This window comes from Harpia harpyja, chromosome 5 (assembly GCF_026419915.1).
Source record: "Harpia harpyja isolate bHarHar1 chromosome 5, bHarHar1 primary haplotype, whole genome shotgun sequence".
NCBI classification, from domain to species: Eukaryota; Metazoa; Chordata; class Aves; order Accipitriformes; family Accipitridae; genus Harpia; species Harpia harpyja.
The window spans coordinates 11,042,353-11,063,045 of NC_068944.1; the positions used below are offsets into that span (position 1 = coordinate 11,042,353).

At 41.6% G+C, this 20,693-nt stretch overlaps 1 protein-coding gene across 7 annotated transcripts in view; it reads right to left on the bottom strand.

Moving 5' to 3' along the window:
* The window catches only part of CARMIL1 (capping protein regulator and myosin 1 linker 1), a 196,565-nt gene that overhangs the window by 15,682 nt on the left and 160,190 nt on the right, over positions 1–20,693 (bottom strand). For 5 of the 7 annotated variants that reach the window (XM_052788668.1, XM_052788666.1, XM_052788664.1 and 2 more), the window contains 5 exons: positions 15,180–15,197; positions 10,936–11,002; positions 10,424–10,620; positions 6,281–6,387; positions 3,078–3,510 (listed from right to left, as the gene is read on the bottom strand). In XM_052788668.1, the coding sequence (XP_052644628.1) occupies positions 3,078–3,510; positions 6,281–6,387; positions 10,424–10,620; positions 10,936–11,002; positions 15,180–15,197 (822 nt within the window). The remainder of the gene's footprint in view (positions 1–3,077; positions 3,511–6,280; positions 6,388–10,423; positions 10,621–10,935; positions 11,003–15,179; positions 15,198–20,693) is intronic. The other 2 variants (XM_052788667.1, XM_052788665.1) reach the window with 1 other exon arrangement.

A 20,693-nucleotide genomic window follows, 5' to 3' on the forward strand; every position in this document is an offset into this window, starting at 1 on the left:
TCTTCATGGAATGTGAATTCTCATGAACTTTCACCAAAACACTCGTTTTCCTATGTAAATATTGAAGATATATGCATAACACTTAGCTACAGTAAATTACTTGAGAGCTGTATGACAGTATGAAAACTAACTTCACCATAACTCCTTCCTCCCTCCCTAGTTATGGGACTACTGGGGAAATATGACCATGTACAGAGACAAGTACAAAAGCCAGTGCTGCTATCTATTAGTGTAGTACTTAAAAATGCAATTAGGATGTTTGGATATTTGGCTACCTACTGTACACACATTACAAACTGCTTATAGTCCCAAGAGATCACTAAACACTAGCTGCAAAAGTTTACTCTGAGAAGCTGTCAGTCATGTTAGATAACTGCAGGCAAATTTATCATGTAGATAAATAATGACCAGGCTCTACTTTTAATAGGAATTTGTGCAAGGGTGGGAAATACTGCAGAGTTGGGTGCCATCGAGAGTGAGTAAACAGGTTGCAGATGATCCTGGTCTGCTCATAGGTCCTGCTCAAGATATTTAAAAATTCAGGTTGTAAACACTAGATGGAGCTAAAAGATCTTTTTATGTATGCCTAGAGGCAACACTAATCTGCAAATACTCGTCTCTGCCATTAATGCCAATTTGCACGTTGTATTCTAAGCAAAAGAAAACAAAAAAGCATTTACCATCTTTCCATCTACTGTGCACCTGCTCACACTTGTATCTGTAACAAGACTGCAGTAGGGTATGAATGAAATAGTAAATTCCTTCTGGCTTTGTTTTCACGTAAAATAGCTCAGAATATAAGCAGCCATATGTACCTTAAAGGAAAATACAATTTTCTATCATACTGGAATTCTGATAAATTTGAAGATGTTAGGCAAGTTGATGTCATACCCATCCTAAACAATGTAACAGCAGTGGGATGCTGTCTTCTGTAGCTCAACCATCAGGATACTGTATGATTTTCACCTTCATTAATACCATGAATAAAAGTGCAAACCTAAATTATTCGACACTGCGATCTAGGATGAAGTATGTGAAAAATTCTTTTGACCAGCAGTTCAATTTTGTGTGGTCTGGGCAACATTAAGAATGGATAACTCAGTGCCCTGCTGTGTACAGATTCCTATTTCAATTCAGTTTTCTTGTCACTCTTTAAATAAAAGATGACCTACTTTTGCATTCCATAAATATCAATTTTTACAAAATTTAACAAAGAAATAAGATCAATAACATTATTTTCTTGAAAATTAAACCTGAAAGAAGAGGGGTAACCTTCCCAACCAGTAAAAAAGCAAAGGGTGGGGAAAAAAAAAAACCTGGGAAAAAAAAAACCTGGGAAAAGGCAACAACTTTTATTTTTGACAGATGAAATTCAAGTTTTCAATCAATGCTACGAAAGCTCATCAGTCGAAGAGGACTTTTACTCCCCCAAAGAAATTACACATGCTATATTCTACCTCAGTCACATCATTCCAGATCTGACTAACTTTAGATGACAAGTGTTAAGAACTTGAAGAGCACCAAGCATACACAATTTATGGAGTTATAAGAATTTATATAATCTGGAGTAGCCTGGTATTTTAAAAGTTACAGGCAGAGCGTAACACTTATTTAAAATCATACAGCATTTTATTTGAAAACTTGGTGTTTTAGAAATCAATAAGACTATTCATGGGCACTACTCAGCACCAACGAGAAAGGTGAAAATTGGTCATTTCTTTAGAAAAATCGGTTTTATGCTGAGGATCCCTTTAATGAGCCACAGACTACTGTGTTAATTTGAATCTGCTTATTACAAGCCTCCAGTGCCTACAGCAATGGTTCAGACATCAGGGCAAGCACTCTAAGACTAAGAAGAAAGGTAAAAATGCACTTTTGGTGCCTTGCTTGGTCACAGCAAGACAATTCTGCAATGTGTTAAAGGAAGGAAAACACAGCAAAGCTTTGCAGATAAGCTTTGTCATAAGGTTACACCTTCCAAATTACAGGGGATAATGGCAGGGAATGGATAGTATCTGAGTGCCCCGCATGTGGAAGAGGAAGAGAGGAGTGAAAAAAGGCTGATCCTTTGGTAATTTTAGAACATGCCAACTGCAGCTGGGAGGAAGCAGGGGATGATAATGGGGAAGTTTAATGGGAAATGGGCATTAGGCAAAATAGGTCGGCACAAAATGCTTTGGAGCAACACCAGGATATTCCACTCTGCACATTTGCGAAGTGAAGCAGTGCTCCTGCCCAGCATCATCAGTTCACAGAGGAAAAAATTAGAGAGAGTGAAGGGAATCCAGACAGATAATTGGGAATAGATTAATTTTTTTTAATGTATGCTTATTTTCTTTGAGTGTTAGTATTTGAAATACAGAAATCAAAGGCATAAAAATAATTAGGTGTGGTACAAAAGAACATAAAAAAGTGCAACAAGAAAAGTATAAGCTGAAGAGTTGTAAACAGTGTCTGGAAGCTAGATTTACTTCTCTGCATGGAATATACAATTTAAAATACAGTACATCTCTCCATCTTTCTACACCACCTTCCAAAAGAAACGAGTACAGATAGCTACCACTGTAGTTAACTCTGCCAAACAGCTGAGGTACCAGTGTGCAGGGGGCACAGAGTAAGTCTGTCCTAGCTTTACCTGTTGTAAAGCATGCTTCCATTACACATGAACAAACCACACATCATATAGAGTGGAGACATGCAAGCTGTGCTTATTAGTCACCCCAAAATTACTCTGTAATACATGCAAACAATTACATGTCCTTTTCTGTGCTTATGATGGCCTGACATCGAGCACAAGAGCTGGTGTCACCTCCTCCACAAGAGGAGAGACAGTGCAGGCTTAAGGGTGCATCTCCTGTTCCACATGTGCAGCTTTAGCCCTTGGCCAGGGTATTCGTGTTCAACCACCACAGCACAGAGCAATCCTCTTGCAGGAACACCATAATCCCTGGTGGAAAGCAGGACTTTGTTGTGTTGTGTTAAGCCACCAACCCTTATAGAACCAACCCACCTCCCCTGAAGACACCTAGCTCCTGCACATTTTTTCAACAACTCAAAAGAAATCAAACTGCCTTCACCTTCTGAGCAGAGGCTGCTCTCTTCTCCTGCTTGGCTTTCATTTCTGCGAGAAGTCCACTGCCCATCACCTGCACGCCATACCTCCGGCCTCCTTGTGGGCTTCCTTTGCTGTCACCCCTCTCAGCTTTTGCCGCATCGTCTGGCTGTGCCTCCTCCAGCGAGTCTGGCGTCTTTAATTCCTCAGATCGCTCAGTACCACCGTTCTGCTCTGCAAGCTTTACCTCCTTCTTGCTTGTGTCCACAGCTGGACTTTTTGCAGCAACCTTGGGCGAGGAGGGCTCCTCTGCCACCAGCACAGTCTGGGGACGTTCAGATTTGGAGCCTCTTGATTTGATTAAGTTAAGGAAGCCACTCTTCCTTGAGTCCCTTTTCTTCTTCTCATCACCTGCTTCACTGGGCTCACTGCTGTCTGAACTTTTAGTCGATGGTCTCCTAAAAAAAAAAAGACACAGACATTTTAAACTCTCCTCCACTCCCCCGCTCCCTCCCTTTTAAATAGTACCAAGTGACTTCTCCTGGGCAAAGTCAATCTTTTGCATGATCCATATGTTTGCCCTAGGCTCAGTCATTAGCTGGTGTCTTTAAATTAAAAACTGGGCAATTAACATTAATCATACTGTCTTGAGGATTCCTGTGCTGGCCTTGTGCATGGCATAATGAAGAGAGGCAGTCATTTCATCTGCACTGGGCACCCAGCTATTTCCAACACCAGACAGCTCTGCCCAAGCTGTCTATGCACATATGTATAGGGTTTGCATGGCAAGGTTTTGGTAGCGGGGGGCTACAGGGGTGGCTTCTGTGAGAAGCTGCTAGAAGGTTCCCTTATGTCCAACAGAGTCAATGCCAGCAGGCTCCAAGATGGACCTGCTGCTGGCCAAAGCCAAGCCCATCAGCGATGGTGGTAGTGCCTCTGGGAGAACAGATTTAAGGGGGAAAAACTGCTGTGCAACAATGGCAGCCGGACAGAGGAGTGAGAACATGTGAGAGAAACAACCCTGCAGACCCCCAGGTCAGTGAAGAAGGAGGGGGAGGAGATGCTCCAGACGCTGGAGCAGAGATTCCCCTGCAGCCCGTGGGGAAGACCATGGTGAGGCAGGCTGTCCCCCTGCAGCCCAGGGAGGTCCACGGTGGAGCAGATATCCACCTGCAGCCCATGGAGGACCCCACGCTGGAGCAGGCTCCTGGCAGGACCTGTGGCTCCATGGAGAGAGGAGCCCGTGCTGGAGCAGGTTTTCTGGCAGGACTTGTGACCCCGTGGGGGACCCACGCTGGAGCAGTCTGTGCCTGAAGGACTGCAGCCCGTGGAACGGACCCATGCTGGAGCAGTTCATGGAGAACTGCAGCCCGTGGGAAGGACTCACATTGGAGAAGTTGGTGGAGGACTGTCTCCCGTGGGAGGGACCCCACGCTGGAGCAGGGGACAAGTGAGGAGTCCTCCCCCTGAGGAGGAAGGAGCGGCAGAGACAATGTGTGATGAACTAACCCCAACCCCATTCCCCGTCTCCCTGTGCCGCTGGCAGGGGAAGAGGGAGAGAAAACCAGGAGTGGAGTTGAGCCGGGAAGGAGGGAGGGGTGGGGAGAAGGTGTTTTAAGGTTTGGTTTTATTTCTCATTACCCTACTCTGGTTCTATTGGTAATAACTTAAGCTAATTTCCCCAAGTTGAGCCTGTTTTGCCTGACGGTAGTTGGCGAGTGATCTCTCCCTATCCCTATCTCAACCCATGAGCCTTTCATTATATTTTCTCTCCCCTGTCCACTAGGGAGAGAAATGATAGAGCAGGTTTGGTGGGCACCTTGCATCCAGCCAGGGTCAACCCACCACAACATAAAATTTCACTCTGCTCTGTTTCCAGAGTGCGCTACCTCCGGTTTGCATCTGCCCATTAGTAAAAGGAGAACAACTGATCCAGGCACATGATTCACACAGCTTTGGGGGATCTCATCCCTTAAGGACCCTGCTTGAAATAGGAACTAGTTGGCACAGCCACCTTCTCTCAGTAAGGAACACAGAGAGGTCACCTGTATAGTGTGGAATCGTCATCCTCAGAAAAACAACCAACCCCAAACCAACCCACCTGCAGTAAGATTTTCTACAGGCATCTTACAAGCAGAGAATTCACACTTGAGGGGAGAGCTGGGCACATAAGACATCTGCATAAGAGCACCCCAACCGGAGAGAGAGCCACCAGTGTAGCAAATGGAGCAAAGATCCCTAGCTATGGGCATGGCCAGGGACGGGCATAGAGGGATAGTGCAAGTTCATGGGGACATCTGAAACAAGCGGCTGGCAGGCACCCAAGGGATGCACAGGAGGATGCAGTAGTCTGTGAGCACCCTGAACTTAACCTGGCTAATCCATTTTTCAAAGCTACCATAATTTTACCACTATACACAGTATATCACACATGGCTTCACATGTCACTATAGATATTTATAACTCACAGTGACTTAAAACATTTGCTTTTCCTGACACAGCTTAACACCTACCATTTTCCTTAATGGATGTCACATACAGCACAGAAGGGGTCATTCCAAGTTGTCTGGAAATCGCGCTAGCTTTCTCATGTATTTATGTAAGTACTTGTCTGTGTGTGTATGTGCATGAACATGCATGAATACAAGAACATCTAGAGGCATGGTTCTGTAAAAATACAACCAGCTACAAAGCAATTGTATAAGCTGTATAACCCTTATACAAAGCTGAAGGAGACATATCTTTCAGATTAATGTATCACAATTGACAAATTGGTCAAACATGTCCTTAACATATTGCTATAACAACATAAATCTACTGTCGTCTATCAAAACACTATGTCCAACAGCAGTCCTTACTAGACAGAGACACCTGTGTGTACTATTAGCACTGGAGAGGAGATCCTCAACCAACACACAGCTCTACTTCAGCTCTAATGAGCTCTACTGAAGGGTAAAATGAAGTCAACTGAATTACAAAAATACACATTAGTCAATAATCCTCCTCACCATGATGTATTAAAGCAATTTATTTCAAAGTAGTCATTTTTAAGGGAGGGTAATTGAATTCACAATGTCTTGACTACTAAGGTATTTTCTGACTTTGGCAAGAGCAACCCTGGATATTGGGAACAGAAGTCAAATAGAACTTGGAAGTGCTACTTGCCCAGCTATCAGGATGAATTTTTTTTTTTTATTCAATTTTTAAAAATATTAAATTTGAACTTACTTTGAATCCATTTTTGTCACTTTCTTCGTGAAAAATTCATCCACACCTTCATCCACTCTCCCCATGAGGCCATTCTGATCCCCTTCTGGAGGCACTCCAGCAGACACCTGACAGAAGAAAAAGCTCTCTCTGGTATGCAGTAATCTACGCGTATTTGTTTCAATGATAATAATTAAGAGTTAAGACATTATAAAAATTGCATGTGCCAACCAAACCCCACTGCAGACAATGAAATCACCACTGGAATCTCCCCTTTAGACAGGCCAGACGACACTCTACATTAAACGCAAAGTAACCCAAAACACCAGTGGCAAATTGGATACTGCAATGCATGAGGCCAGGAATCAAATGCCTTGGGCTTGTGAGAATAGAGCGTTAGTTCAGCTAGAAAGGAAAAAAGCAGTTAAGGAAAAATTAATTCCTTATCAGGTGGTGACCTGAAGAGAAAGTATTTTCAAAAGCTAGTTGTTTCCCTATTCAGAAAAAACCCATATGTTCTGGATTTTGGATTTAGAGATTTAGAAACAGAGCTCCAGCAGGCTAACAGAGCCTTTTATAGTTCATTCAATCCAGCACTTCCAAAAGCAGAGACTCTAAATACAGAATCAGATGTTTCACTTTAGGAACCAAACACAGATTTTCACGGAGTGTCTGAAAATGGAAAACCTGCTCCCTTTCTTTGGTTTCAATGCCCTCATTTTGAATGTGGGTGACTGGAGGCATCTAAACCAGGCTGACTTAGTAACACCTGCCAACCACAAAGGCCCTGTGAAGATTAGCTGGTGACTCTGCAACCTCCTGAAGATGAAACACACAGTATCCTGGGAGGATTTCTCATGTGGTCTAGCTCCCGTATGTGGCTTTGATGTGGAAAAGATCTTATTACCAGTAGACAGGCTTCCTTCAATTTAAATGCTGTATGGAAACCTTTTAGGTGACTACAGAGGACTCCACAAGACTCAACCCAGTTGTATTCTTGGTAGTACTATTGACCAGGAATCAGTCTGCCACAAAATAGCAGGGTTTGTAATTTGAAACAATTTAAATCAAGGAATCTCCTAGATGCCACGATAACTCCGAGTAATCCCAGCTTCCCTTTTCAGCTGGAATGCACACTCTTTTCTATGCCTCTAAAAAGAAAAATAAATACTCTTAAAAGCTGCTGTGTTAACATCAAACCCAGCCTCATTAAGCCAGGACAACGGATTGCATAGGAACTAATGCTTTGACACATCCAGGAAACTTTTTACTTTCCATGGCTGAACCATGTTAGAAGTCTAGTATTTACTCTGTTCTCAAAGATAATATTTTATTGATACCTGCTGTAGCAATGTAATACTAATCAGAAAAGAGCCCACCTGGTAACGACTGCTTTGTTGCCAGCCAAACTGCATATTTTCTATAAAAACCAGTTTTATTCTAAGCAGCACAACTTCTCAGACTTCCAACTCTGCTACCTTTGGGGTTTTCTGTAGAGAACTTGTTTAGCTGGAACATCTGACACTAGGCAGCAATGCATATACGAACATCTGGGTTGGTCACACCAGTGCTGGTTGTCTCGATGTAAACATTTACCTTCTCAGTCAAAAAACAGTTGACACTGATATTTCAACCAAAACGTGTCAACCAAAAGTGGCTGACACGTTTCAACAGAAATGAGAAACCATTTAATATTGATACTGGAGCCCTCCAGATAGTAGGAACAAACATGTAAGTATCAAAGACAAGTGCATCTCCTGAAGGGGAAGTAATGCAAGAATCCAATGATCTACAAAGATCTACCTCAAGAAAGAGAACAGTTTGCATCTGCAAAAGCAGCAAGTTCCTAAAATGTCCTAAAGATGTACATAAATGTTGAGGGCCTAATAAAGTCCTCAAGGCACAGGATTTCCTTATAGATGTTTATTGTAATGCCTTTTAGTGACCAAAGTTAATGTAAAAGACTGAGCCCTGGTTTATTTCATGGTTTACACTCCTAATACTCAAAAAAAAAAAAAAGTGTTTTCATTTGCCAATTTTTTTTTTTGAGCTTTCTATATTTCTTTATTGAGGAAAAAAAAGGCTTAGAAGGAGAAATAAATAAGATTCACCTCTTTGCTGTACTACATCTTCACATATGATGGAAGAACTCATGAGATTAAGATCTCACAAAAATCTAAATGATAAACAACTGTTTCATCATATTGCTTCAAAGCTACTTGGCGTTGGGTGGTGCTGAGATTTTATTTTTCCCCCCCTCTCTCTTCCCCCCCCCGCCCCCGAACACTCATTTCAGTAGAAACTCTGACAAAACTGTAAATTTTTCTTCTGCCTGCTCACCCACCCCAAGTTAAAAGTTTACATTTCTCCCTTTTTTCTCCATTTTTCTCTTGTTTCTTATGTTTTTCAGCTTACAAAGAACAAATCTGTTTTCCAGCAAGACCAGAGGAGTACAGCTATGATCATGTGAGATCCCTTAAATTACTAAATGGAAATAAGGGGAACAGCAAACAACCCAACAGACCTGCTTTAAGTGGTAGAAAAGGTCAAGATTTTGCCTCTCACATTTCAAGTGCTTTTCCTAACCACTGCTGTCTGTATTCTCAAAGTGGCAAAACCAGCAGCAAATCAATTCTGCAAACAATGCCACAGTCCACTCATGATTCTGGCCTTCAAAATTTGGCTGTTTCATTTTGGAAGTATCAAAGCAAACATCTCAAGTCTTTCAAAAATTTGTTTAGACTTGTTATGAGGTCAGAACTAGTAAGGAATTAAATGATCCATAAAAACAAGACAGGGACAAATGAGTTTAAATAAAAAAGTTCCTTTCAATTTCTGCAACTAAACAAACACCTAATTTCCTAATTAATTCAATATGGATGAGCATTCCCACAACATTGCACCATCATGGGAAGCAGCACTTCTCCTCTACAAGAAGTAAGCTTTTTCTATCTGTTGAGCAAGATATTGTGTGGCCTAGTTCCATGCCTGGTAGCGAAGCACTTGCCCTCCCATGCCCCCACTCCTTCCACACCCCTGTGCAGATGGCACAGGATGCGCTGAGTAAGTTTGGAAGAGAGGCAAGTTTAGCAACTGGGAAAACATGTGCATTCTGCAGAATTGGAATTGGAAGAAGTAAACACAGATGTGTTTTCACTACAATGTGGAGATCAGTCCGTCCTTCTGCCCCCTCTCTCCTCCCCTGTAAAGTGCAAGGGAACGGAAAGCTGGCTTGAATATCCCCTCTGCTTGAAGGTTTCTCCATTTCCAAGTGGTGCAAAAAGCACTCTACTGCCCAATATGATCCTTCCCAGCATTAGGGAAATTTTCAAGGGTCCTCTCTGCCGACAGTCCTCAGGGAGCAGAAGAGGCCACAGGCATCCATTACTAGGCAGCATAACTCAGAGAAGCAATGGCTGCCCCTTGTTAAACGTTACTTTTATCAGCTGTGCACTGTTGCTGTTGAGATAGCTCTGTAACTCCTCCAGATCTGTCCTTACATACCCCAAGGACATACCATCACAGAAATAAATCTTTATTGATGTGGTATGCCAAGGAAATGGAACTGTGAGAACTCCACACACATGTACTTGGGTTCACACCAATGCCTTTTGTAGACAGACAGTGCTCTTCTGGTTTGCTTTTCTAAGGCAGGCTCCAGCATGAAAAGCAGATCTGTGACTATGCAGATTCGCTGGCCCAAACACCATCTTTAGTTAAGGAGCTGTGGGAAGCTGGGTGTCACAGAGTAGCTCCTCTAAGAGCTGATAGAAATAAGAACTCATGCCAAGTTACCACATCTTAATGCAGGCAGAAAAAAGGATTAAGACTTAACAAACCCTTGCAATATAATTGACAAGTCTCATGACATTTTCTGTGTTTCCTGTGAAAGCACCAAGTACCTCCAGAAACTGCTTCCATGAAAAAACAAAAGCAAATTAAAAAAAGGATAAAACATGTCTTGTTTGACGCAGCCTAAAACAAGGATAAGAAGCTTGTAATAGGGATTGCACACTGAAAGACATGAATACCAGCAGAAAAATTAAGTAGCTGCTTATGGCTTTTAAAACTTTAACAGTTGTCCTCATTACATTGCAAGACCTGACTCATGGCAAAAAGCAATCAACAGATGACATCGCCAGCAATATTTTAACATAGACTCACTGCTGCTTGGCTGGGCTGCTGCTTTTTATTCCTTTTGGGCCTCAATTTTGTAAAGTGTTCCAGTTTTCTCCCTTCTTCTGATGGCAGCTCTGAAATGAATCCAGAAGTTCGTTTGTCCGGCCTGCTAGAAGGAAATGGTGGGTCTTCTATATGGATAGGTACTTCTTCCAGTGCTTTATCTAGATCAAATTCCATTTCTAAGAGAAATCAAAACTTTTTAATTAGACTTAACATGCTATTTAAAACAAAAGTCAATGCCATTCCTCTCTTTTGTGGTAAATACTTATAAACACATTTCAAGAACTCAGCCACAACATGTCTGTGAGCAGACAGAACACTGTGAGGAAATATTTACTACCAAACATGCTAGAAGCGTCACAAAACAAAGCAACCAGTGTGGGCCTCAAATGCAATCCAGAGGGAGGGAGAGTCACCTGTGCTTTTTGATCAAGAACTACCTAGAAGAGTCTTAGGCAAGCAAAGCAAAAGGGTTTTAAGAAATTCTCACTTACCAAAAGCTCTGGACACCGGCCGGAGCATTCTACTGTGGATGCTTTTCCTTTTTGATTTAGGAGTCATCTATAAACATAAAACAAAACAAAAATTACTTTAGCAGACAGAAGAAATGACAAAGAACACCTTTTCCTTTCTAGCCAACAAATCAGTTCTTCAAGCCTATGTATCATTTCAAGATCTCATTGGGTTTAACACCATAAGGGAATGGGGTTTTTTCTTCCCCTTCTCAAACATTCAGAACTTTTTCTAAATTGACATTTTGTTCAACTGACTTTGAACAGAAGCAGGGAGGTAGTTTATTCTTCCCATTAAAACCATAGGCTGTACACAGGATGATTATTTGAATTGTCCAAGCATTAATTCATTGATCCCCAACTGTAAAACAAGGGAACTACTAAACCCTCACCTCTGCATTTGAGATCATGAGGCACAAAAAACTTAATTACTGCATCCAGTACTGCAGAGTTAATGACGATACCAAGGATAGTCTCCCTCTTGTTCTGGCTTTTATTTTTGATACAAAATACACTTCCTCAGTTCATTTGTTAGTGACACACTACTGGGAATGATTAAAATTCAGGTATCTATGCCTCTGGACACTACCACACAGCTCACCAAACTTCCCTAGGAAAATGCAGTCTCGGAGCACAGGGCCTTTCTTCAAAAAGCAAAAATACCGTGTCAGTGTTAGCAGTATGACCAGCAAACACATGACTTCCCCGGACTTTGTGTATGCTGAGAGTAGGTGGAAAGTTACCTTGGCATACATTCAACGTAGTTAGTGAAAGTTACGCACTATTATTCTCTCATCTTCACATTCCCAGAAAAAAGGAGTACATTGCCTTAAGAGCACAAATACCCAGACTTGAGACCTGAGGTTGTTATTTTTGGAATAAAGTTGCCCTTATTTTCTTGCCTGAATTCTTCTGAAAGTTTGCATGGCAAGAAAGACAGTTTTGCTACAGGAAATGCATGTGTCACCAATTCAGAACCCCTCAACATAGCTCAGCATTGTAAGACTTTTAAACAAAAAGATGACCTGCAGGTTTTCTAAAGAGTTAATTTAAAATGACTCAGCTTCTGCAAGGATGGACTCCTTCTGTGGTAGAGTCATACATGCTGGCTTTAGGGACATCCATATAATTCCATTTACCTGCTAGTTTTGAAGCCTAGTGGCGTCAAATCTGGAGTGTCAGTCAGGAAGCTGTTATGGCTCACAACTCGTTAAAAGAATTGTTAATCAAGTTTAGTAGTATCAATTTTCTATAAGCCAGAAAAGACATAGTTGGCATTGACATTTCAGACAAATCATGAATTGTTTAAGGTAAACGTTTGCTAGTTTTTATGCATGGGAAGTTCAGTGCACAGACTGACACTGAGTTCATATTCCCATCCAAAGTAGTCAGGGGATTATTATGCCACTATTCACATGCCTAGGGTTATGGCAGATTTTCATAACAGGAAAGTTATTACCCATCTTCTCAAGACCAGAAAAGGACTTCCAGACTACAGAGCAGGCAGTGATAGCACTGTCTGGGCAACAGAGCTGTTTTTATGGCCCTGCACATCGCTGGGAAAAAAAGATACCTTCAGCTGTTGCAGGTTCACACTTCCACATTTGACAAGCATCAGTAAATGAGACAACAGTTTCAAGACCAGCCAGGAAATAGCTTGCCACCTGAGCAGACTTACCCTGAAACTAATGAGCAGGCATCAAAAGGACAGACATTACTTTCAGTTACCAATAAATTAAATGCAATGGGTTTGATGGCAAGTGGCTGGAGAGGTGCTGAACTTTTTCAGCCAAAATTGCAGTGGATTGTGCAACAGGTAGGCAGCTGGGCAGCCTTTGAGCTGCACACCTTGACAGCTGCCAATCCATCACCCAAAACTGAAACAACCAAAAGGCATCCGCACCTCATGTAAGAAAGAGTTGAAGCAGCTCAGCAATTAGGAGTCACTATCAGTAGTTCCCTGGTTTTATTTCCAGCCGCATCTCATTTCTCTTGTTAATGTGTATTTGCATGCATTTTGTTCTGCTTGCCACTTTTTTTGGTGGTGTGACTGGAAATTACAGCTAGTAGGATAATGCAGCAACTCACGCGCTAAAGATCAGAAAGGAGGACAGAAAACAAGGCTGATGGGAGACCTCTGACCACTCAGTAACTTCACAGCCACGGCCAGTGTTCAGAGTGCTCCTGGATGAACGCAGACAAGCTGAGAGCTGCATCGGCCCAGGGCACCAATGCAAAACAGTATGAGGCAAGTTTTGAGGTTCCTGTGCAGGACTTAAATGCTCCAAGACATCCCTGACAGCCAGGAACAGAATGATTTCATCTTCTTTCCCAGGCAAGAAGGTGCCCCCAGATGACCCTGCAGAGCTTGTGCTGATGACCATAAGCCAGTCTCTGGACCATTGCTATAACTTACTGTCAGCTTGGCATGATCCACCAGCAGCTTGGTTGCTGGGGATAAAGGCAGAGGGATAGAGGTGCCTCCCATTTGCTTTAACAGCATGAGTAACAGCTATACATACACTTTTATTTGTAAACCTTCTGTTTTCTAGCCTGTTTAGGAAGTGCACAGATGAAAGGCTTCTTGCCAAGTGAACTTTCTGTATCACACACAGAGCAAAACAGGTCAAAGCATTAATTTAAATAGGCCAGTGTGCTCTTTTTACAAAATATTAGACTTAATCTCAGCTTAATATCTCAGCCACCATGCAGTACGCTACAACAGCAGAGCACATGTCATTACCAGAGGAGATATCTGAACTCCTAGGGAAAGATCTCTGCCTCTCCCCAGCCTGAGCCCCATTTGCCATAGTTCATGGAAGCAGTTCAGGTTTGGCAGACGTGCACCTTCTGCCTTCCCACCACCTCTGGCCACACAAGCACAATGCAGCTCTCCTGCCTTACGTTTCATTGATGGCCTTTACAGGGGAATAGCTGTTAGTATTAACCTACCCTCCCTTCACATCTTCCATATCTTCCAGTGACCTTCCATTCTAGCAGACCACCTCCTGAACTTCTTTCTTGTTTTGCCTACTTTTCTGTGAGCACACTGTAGGCTGCCTGGCAGAACAGCTAAAAAGATTAATTGCATCTCTGGGTCTTGGGAGGTCCTCTTGGAAGTCTGCATGCACCTATGCCACCAAGATCTCCAAAGATGGCTCCAAGAAAGTACCCCTCTGCCGTAGATGGGAGCCAGCAAATCTCCACCACACTCCCAAATAAGGGCTTATTTAGAGTTAGACACTCTCATGTGTCCAAGCTAACTTTAAATTCCCAGGACCTCTTCCCATGATCACTTTTCCAGATTCCTCCCTTCTGACTCCCTTCCTCACAAAACTATCTGAGCTCTCTTGAGTTTTCTTAAATTATATTACCAACTGTGGAAGAACAGTAGTATCTTGGGAATTAAAAACAACAACTAAAATCACTTTGTTTTGAGTGCTTTTAGCAACAGGGTCTGAGATACTCTGCATTCCTTGATTATACAGATAATTGAAATTACTCTCAGTACTGAGGGATATGCTCATTTCCATGTTTTTCTTCTCGTCATCCAAAGTAATTTATATTCAATCCTATTAGATACAAAGAAGCTTTGTGACCCTCCTGTCACTTCCCTTTCAAAAGATTTCAGACAAACTAATGAACAACTTCCCCCTCCCTCTTGAAATTCAGCTCCCCAACCAGTCTCCCTTCAACCCTCCTTCTTGCAAAATAATGTATGGGTTTTCGGCTTCGAGAATGCATTAAGGGCGACAGTACCAAAAGGTGAGAACAGCAGTCAAAAGCTCAAGATGATTCAACTAGACAAAGAAAACACAACTGACCAAGCTGAGATAACCCAACATCTTGTCCATCCTAGTGGCAAGAAAACCCTATTTTACGCCCATTTTTAAGCCATTCTTTCATTAAGCTGGATGACACTTGAATATAAAACCAAATCAATAGATTTTCTTTCTGAGCAGTAATGTTTGTGCTTATACCTCTGACATCAGCGCTCTGCTTTGGTTTGGTCTTAAAGCCAAAGGATGCTTGAAATTCAGATGCTACACTAGCTGAACCTTTTTGTAAAATCCAATCTCATCCCTGAACTGCTGCCTATTTCATTTGTAGGTGCAGATGGATGGCACTACAGTCTCCCAGGAGACTCACAAGTCAGTACAGAGGCAAATGGAGCACAAAAACGTAAACAACTAGGCCAGAAACAGCAGAGCTAAAAAAATACTTACACTTGTACAGCAGAGAGTCTCCATGCAGCAAAAAAGAAAGAAAAAAGAATATGAATGGGGAAGACAAAGCAATAGCAGTTCTCAGGAAAGGAGGCAAAACCAGAAGTCACCAAAATAAAGAAAACTAAAGCCAAAACACTTAGAAGTCTTAGCAGGAAAGGTGACATGCAAGAATGAGGTAAAATCCCTTGCATTTGGAGGTGCTATACACTTTGTGTTTCCAGAGGATAACCAGAGAAGGATGTGATCTCTCTTGTTTTATGTATCTTGGGACAAATTCGGGTTTTCAGGTGTTTTGTTTCCAATATATGGCACTCACCAATTGTGCCAACTTGCCACCTGCTGTCCCAATGTACTGTGTTTTTTCATTTTGCTGGCACCAGCAGTGAGTGAGAAAAAAAATGTAATTCTGTTATTTCCTAGTCTGAAGGAAGCTTCTGAATTAAAAATCAGCAGTTTGTTGTGGAAAGCCAGAGAGTAAGGAAAGCAAAACAACGCTTCTCTTGAAAGAATGAAAAGGGATGCGAGTCTGTTCTCCTGATGTTTAAACCAACCTAATCCAAAGCAACAGTATTTCTCCTTCCCATAAGGAGGTTTAGAGGCACAGGCTTTCAAGCACTTTCCTCTCTCTTTCAAAAAATCAAAGAAAAAAAGGAAGCAGCACAGCCATCATATGAAATGAAGCAATGCCATATCCCATCTCTTGTGTGGCACATGACCAATCACGCTCCTCCTTAATATAGAGTAAGGACAAACAATTATTAGAAGTGCAGTTTTGTCTTTAAGTTGAATGGGAACTCCTGCTATAACAACACTGCACGTATCAGCAGAGTGTTTGCGGCAGAAGTCAATAGTCATGGTCTGGATTAAACTTCTTGGCAAGAAACTGCTGCATTTTTAAATGGATATTGCACTGGCATTTAATTATCGGCAGTGAAAACAGTCTGCACATAACATGAAGTTCATTATTTAATTGTTGAAAGGATATTAAGATCAGTTTTTCAATGCTTTGACATTTTCAACAATAACGATCCACTTCTCACGGTTCATACTTCCAAGCTTAACTGTAGCTAAAAGTTTTAAGGATATCACGGGCTATCTTTGAATAGCAAGAAAAGTGTTCTTGCACACAGGTCCACTCCCTTATTTTCCTACTGTCCTCAGGGGTTTTGTTTGTTTGTTTTTTTAATTTTCTTTTACCTTCAGAAACTTTGGCTTTATGCAGGAATTCTCAGCTAACAGTGATTCAGGCAAACCTCCTCACTACTCTCATTTTTGTATGGTATCCATACACACATACGCTCTTACTACATTTCCCTGCCATAATCCATGTTGTCTCTTCTCTTGCCCACCTTCTATACTACCATTCACTAGGGCTGCTCTGAGATTGCTGGACAGACTGCAGAATCCATTGAGAAACATCTTGAAAACTGAAACCATCTTAAAAATAAATCTCCAGCACACTTCAAAAATCAATCTGCAACACAGTTTCTCTTTCAGACAGCATTTGTGGTAGTACTCCAGTGTGTTCCGTGTATTTAATGCATATGCAGGAAAATTATTTATATTATAGAAGCAGCTAGAAATGTGATTAGGACCAAAGTGCAAAGCAATACATACATAACAGGAAGCAATCCCAGGATTTGGGGGAGTTTACAGCCTATGGTCCTGATCCAGCAAGGGCTTATGGAAACTCCTACCTTCCACATTTTAGTGATCTCACCCAAGTGAGTGTGACTACTGAGCTTCTTAAAAGTTAAAAGCTGATAAACAGCTTGTGGTTGGGGAGTAAGGAGGGAGAAGGAGGAGAGGAAGGCACACAGCAGGCAACAGGTTAGACGAGGAAGCACCATTAAGCAAAGCAGAGACTAAGGGACTTGCCTGAAGTCACCAAGGAATCTGGCTGCTCTGCAGGGAACCTAATGCCAGTCTTCAGACCCCTGAAGTACTACAGACCACGAGGCCACCCAATTCCTCCCTTCGTTTGCTCTCAGCATAAGTGCAAAATTAAGTGAACCACCTCCCAGCATACACAGGTCATTGCTAAAGACAAAACACCAACTCACAACCAAAAATCCCAACCAAATTCAACCCAAACAAAACCAGAAATTGGATCAGGGAATCATAACAACGTGCCAACTGGGAAGGAGCTGTCAGAAAAAGTATTTTCAAGGATTCTTCCAGAACATTTTAAACTAGTGCTAAATTGTTTCGGCTATCTGTATTTTGTGGGGTATGCTTTTAAGAAAGAGGCATAAGAAAACAAGGCATTTTATCACAAGTCCTGCTGTTTTCTTCTGCTGTAAGGAGTCCTGACCTGTAAAGCTGCCACGACACCATTTCAGTCAATTGACATTTCCCATGCTTCTTCTAGTCTCCTACTTACCTTTGACAGAGATGTCACATGTCTGTTTTCTCATGAAAAAAAAAAAAAAAAAAGAAAAAAAACCCCCAAACTTCAGGTATTCTTTATAAATCAGAACAGTAAATTGACCAACTTTGCCTTTTTGCTGATGAATCTTTGGACACACAAGTGTCTCACCATCTGTACAGAAAGCCTTTGAAACTAGAAAGTTCCTATTGCTTACTTCAACTACGAAGATTTTATAACATGATTTCCAGGGTAAAACCCTCAGCAGGGCTTGCAGAAATTTAGCTATGTACTTCCCACTAGCAGCGATGGTAACCTGAATCACCATCCTTAGAATCTTCCCCTCGAGTGCCATTGTCCTTGAAAAGTTAAATGCAATGCTAAAATCCATGACAGCTAATGGAGTATTTTACAAGAGACAGGAGAGCAAAGCCACTAACGCATCATTCAGAAACCAAGGCCAAGCTGTGATAGGCTGCTATTTGTTGGTACAGCTGTCCTGAATGTGGCGGCTACACATTTTTACACCAGCAGAGGATCTAGTCCTGACCTTATATTTCAGAGTTCCGTCCTCTATATAGAAATACTATATATAAATATAGATACTGTAAATAAATATGGCGTACAAATAATCCATATGTGAATTTAAGGTGTGTATGTTTATTTCCTTCCCTTCCTCAAGAGTTGAATTTCTAGAAAACGAGCTGTGGTTCAGAAGTAATTCAATTAGTCTCATCTAAACCAGCCTGACCTTTAGAATTACTTTGTACAGCAACATCTTCTGAAAGAAAAGGATAGCGCTGCACTAAGATAAGCTCAATAGATTTGCCCTTGAGCTTGTTTCATTTTACCAGCCAAGGAACCTTTGCTTTTCTACTTGCTGAGATGTGGCTCATGTACTCTGTGATATTTCACCAAGTATTTAAATAAATTCTTTCAATTAATAATTCTGCACTTGCGTCTCTCAAGTCATGTAGAATTCCTGCTGATAAATATTCCTGCATACAAATATCCAAAGCTTTTATTGTGAAGAGTAAACAAACAGATGCATGAATTAAACTGAGCAGTTCCTAAAACTATTAAACTGAATCTTTTACTTCATGTTCTGAATGAGTATCCTGTAAGGAACTCTGCCTGCAACTACCACCTGCAAGAGAAAAAGCAATTCTCCGTATCATCAGTTCTGTTTTCTACTTGCTCATGAAGAGGCTAGCAGCATCTTCTACAGCAGCTGGGCTTTAAGATGAACAAAGAGGATAGTTCCAACCAATTTATTTTAGTTAAAAACTAAGTGTAGAACAGAGAGCTGCTGCAGGTCATCAGAGAGCAGATGCAGTCAGAACTACCCCTTTAAGCCACCACAACCTGCTTGCTTGTGGTTGTTCATTACTTTCAGCTGGCAAACGCTGATGTAAACATTACTTTGTTCATGACCTAAACTTCCATATAGTAAGAAGAAAAAGCTCTTAACCTCAGCAAGTATGGAGGGGTGGACAGCTATTTAATAGATTCTTAGTTCTGTAAAGACAGCTACCATATGTATCAGGTGCCCTGGGCAATAACATCACTAAAGCAAGTTTGAGGCAAAGTACTCCTGAATGGAAGTGTTCAAAGTCAGGTGGGATGGGGCTTTGAGCAACCTGATCTACTGAAAGACGTCCCTGCCCATGGCAGGGGGGGGACTAGATGATCTTTAAAGGTCCCTTCCAACGCAAACCCTTCTATGATTTTATGAACAGGAACTGTTGTATCTGCATGCCCTACAGCCTCCCAGGACTGAGAACCAACACAGCTTCTGCATCTCTCCTTTCTTCTGACAACCTGAAGTGAACAGCTACCAAAAGGGTAAGTAGTCATTCAGGCAAAAACCACCAGTCATCTTCCCACCATCGTAAAACCCTTTGGGGGCAGATGATGCATCATTTGCACTGAAGCAGTGACATTTCAAAGGAGAACTGCTACAGGGAGACTCACCACAGTGAATCAGATACAGTTTGCCCTGGATGGGGAAGTGGACTAGTAGCCTCCCTGCTCAGAATTATGATGGGAAGTTAGAACTTGAAAACCTTGAAAACCCAGGCATACTTGAGCTGCTGCTCTTTTCTCATTGAAGTTTGTTTCAGACATCTTTCCAGCACACACAGTAAATCTTTATACCCCTCAGACACTGAGATATACTTTGTGAACTCAAACATTAAAAAAACCCCAACAACCCAACCTTCCGAATTTTAAGTCCTGTCAGGAACTACTGTATCAAGATATCTCCCTATTAAAACCAGGAGATATCTTGACAGGCAACTAGCAAATAGTCTAAGACCCTGCATGGGAAACAGAAATTCTTGAGTAGAGTCTTTGATTTTTTTTTCTCTCAAACAAACTGATCAAAAGGGTCAATCATAATTACCCAAGAGAGGATGGCAAAACTCAAAGGTAGGTCTATGGAGTGCCAGCACCTAAGTGTGATATATGATTCAAATAACGCTGCTTGGTCATACTGTCATGGGGCAGAACATGAGCCTAGGAAGGACAGAAATACCATGACAGAAGAGGAAGATGCCTACCCTTCAAAGCAGGACTGCTCACCTGCAAGCGTGGAATTAAGTGCTGACTGGCAAGAAGGCACTGGATTCTGCAATTTCTCAGAGAGTATGGACACAAACTTCCCCTGGAGTATCTAAATACCATGATACTGGAAATGACCCACAGCTAAAAAGTACAGAATGAAAAGAGGTTCTGATAAGCTTTGAATGAAACTACCCTGACTTTTCAATCACTTTGTCTTTCTATCCTGCTCATTCCTTTTAGTTTTAACATCTGCTTACTTGAAGTTTTTTTTCACCAGTTTAATGCTTTTGGTTTCAGATCAGTATTCCAATCCTGTGACTACTGACCTCGAAAATTCACAGTAATTTGATCTTTACTCACATGAAGAAAGATCTCACCGCAGAGATATACCCACCACTTTGCAATGAGGCTTTAGCTGACCTGAATAACATCAGAAGAATCTATTTACCTCTAAGTTCTCCTCTAGTCTGAGACAGATGTTTTGAAAGGAAGCCTGATAAATTTATGAATAGGATTGTGTGATGCAGTTGTCAGTGATAGTAGGGATTACATTTGATGACTTGAAAGCTGTCTTCTAG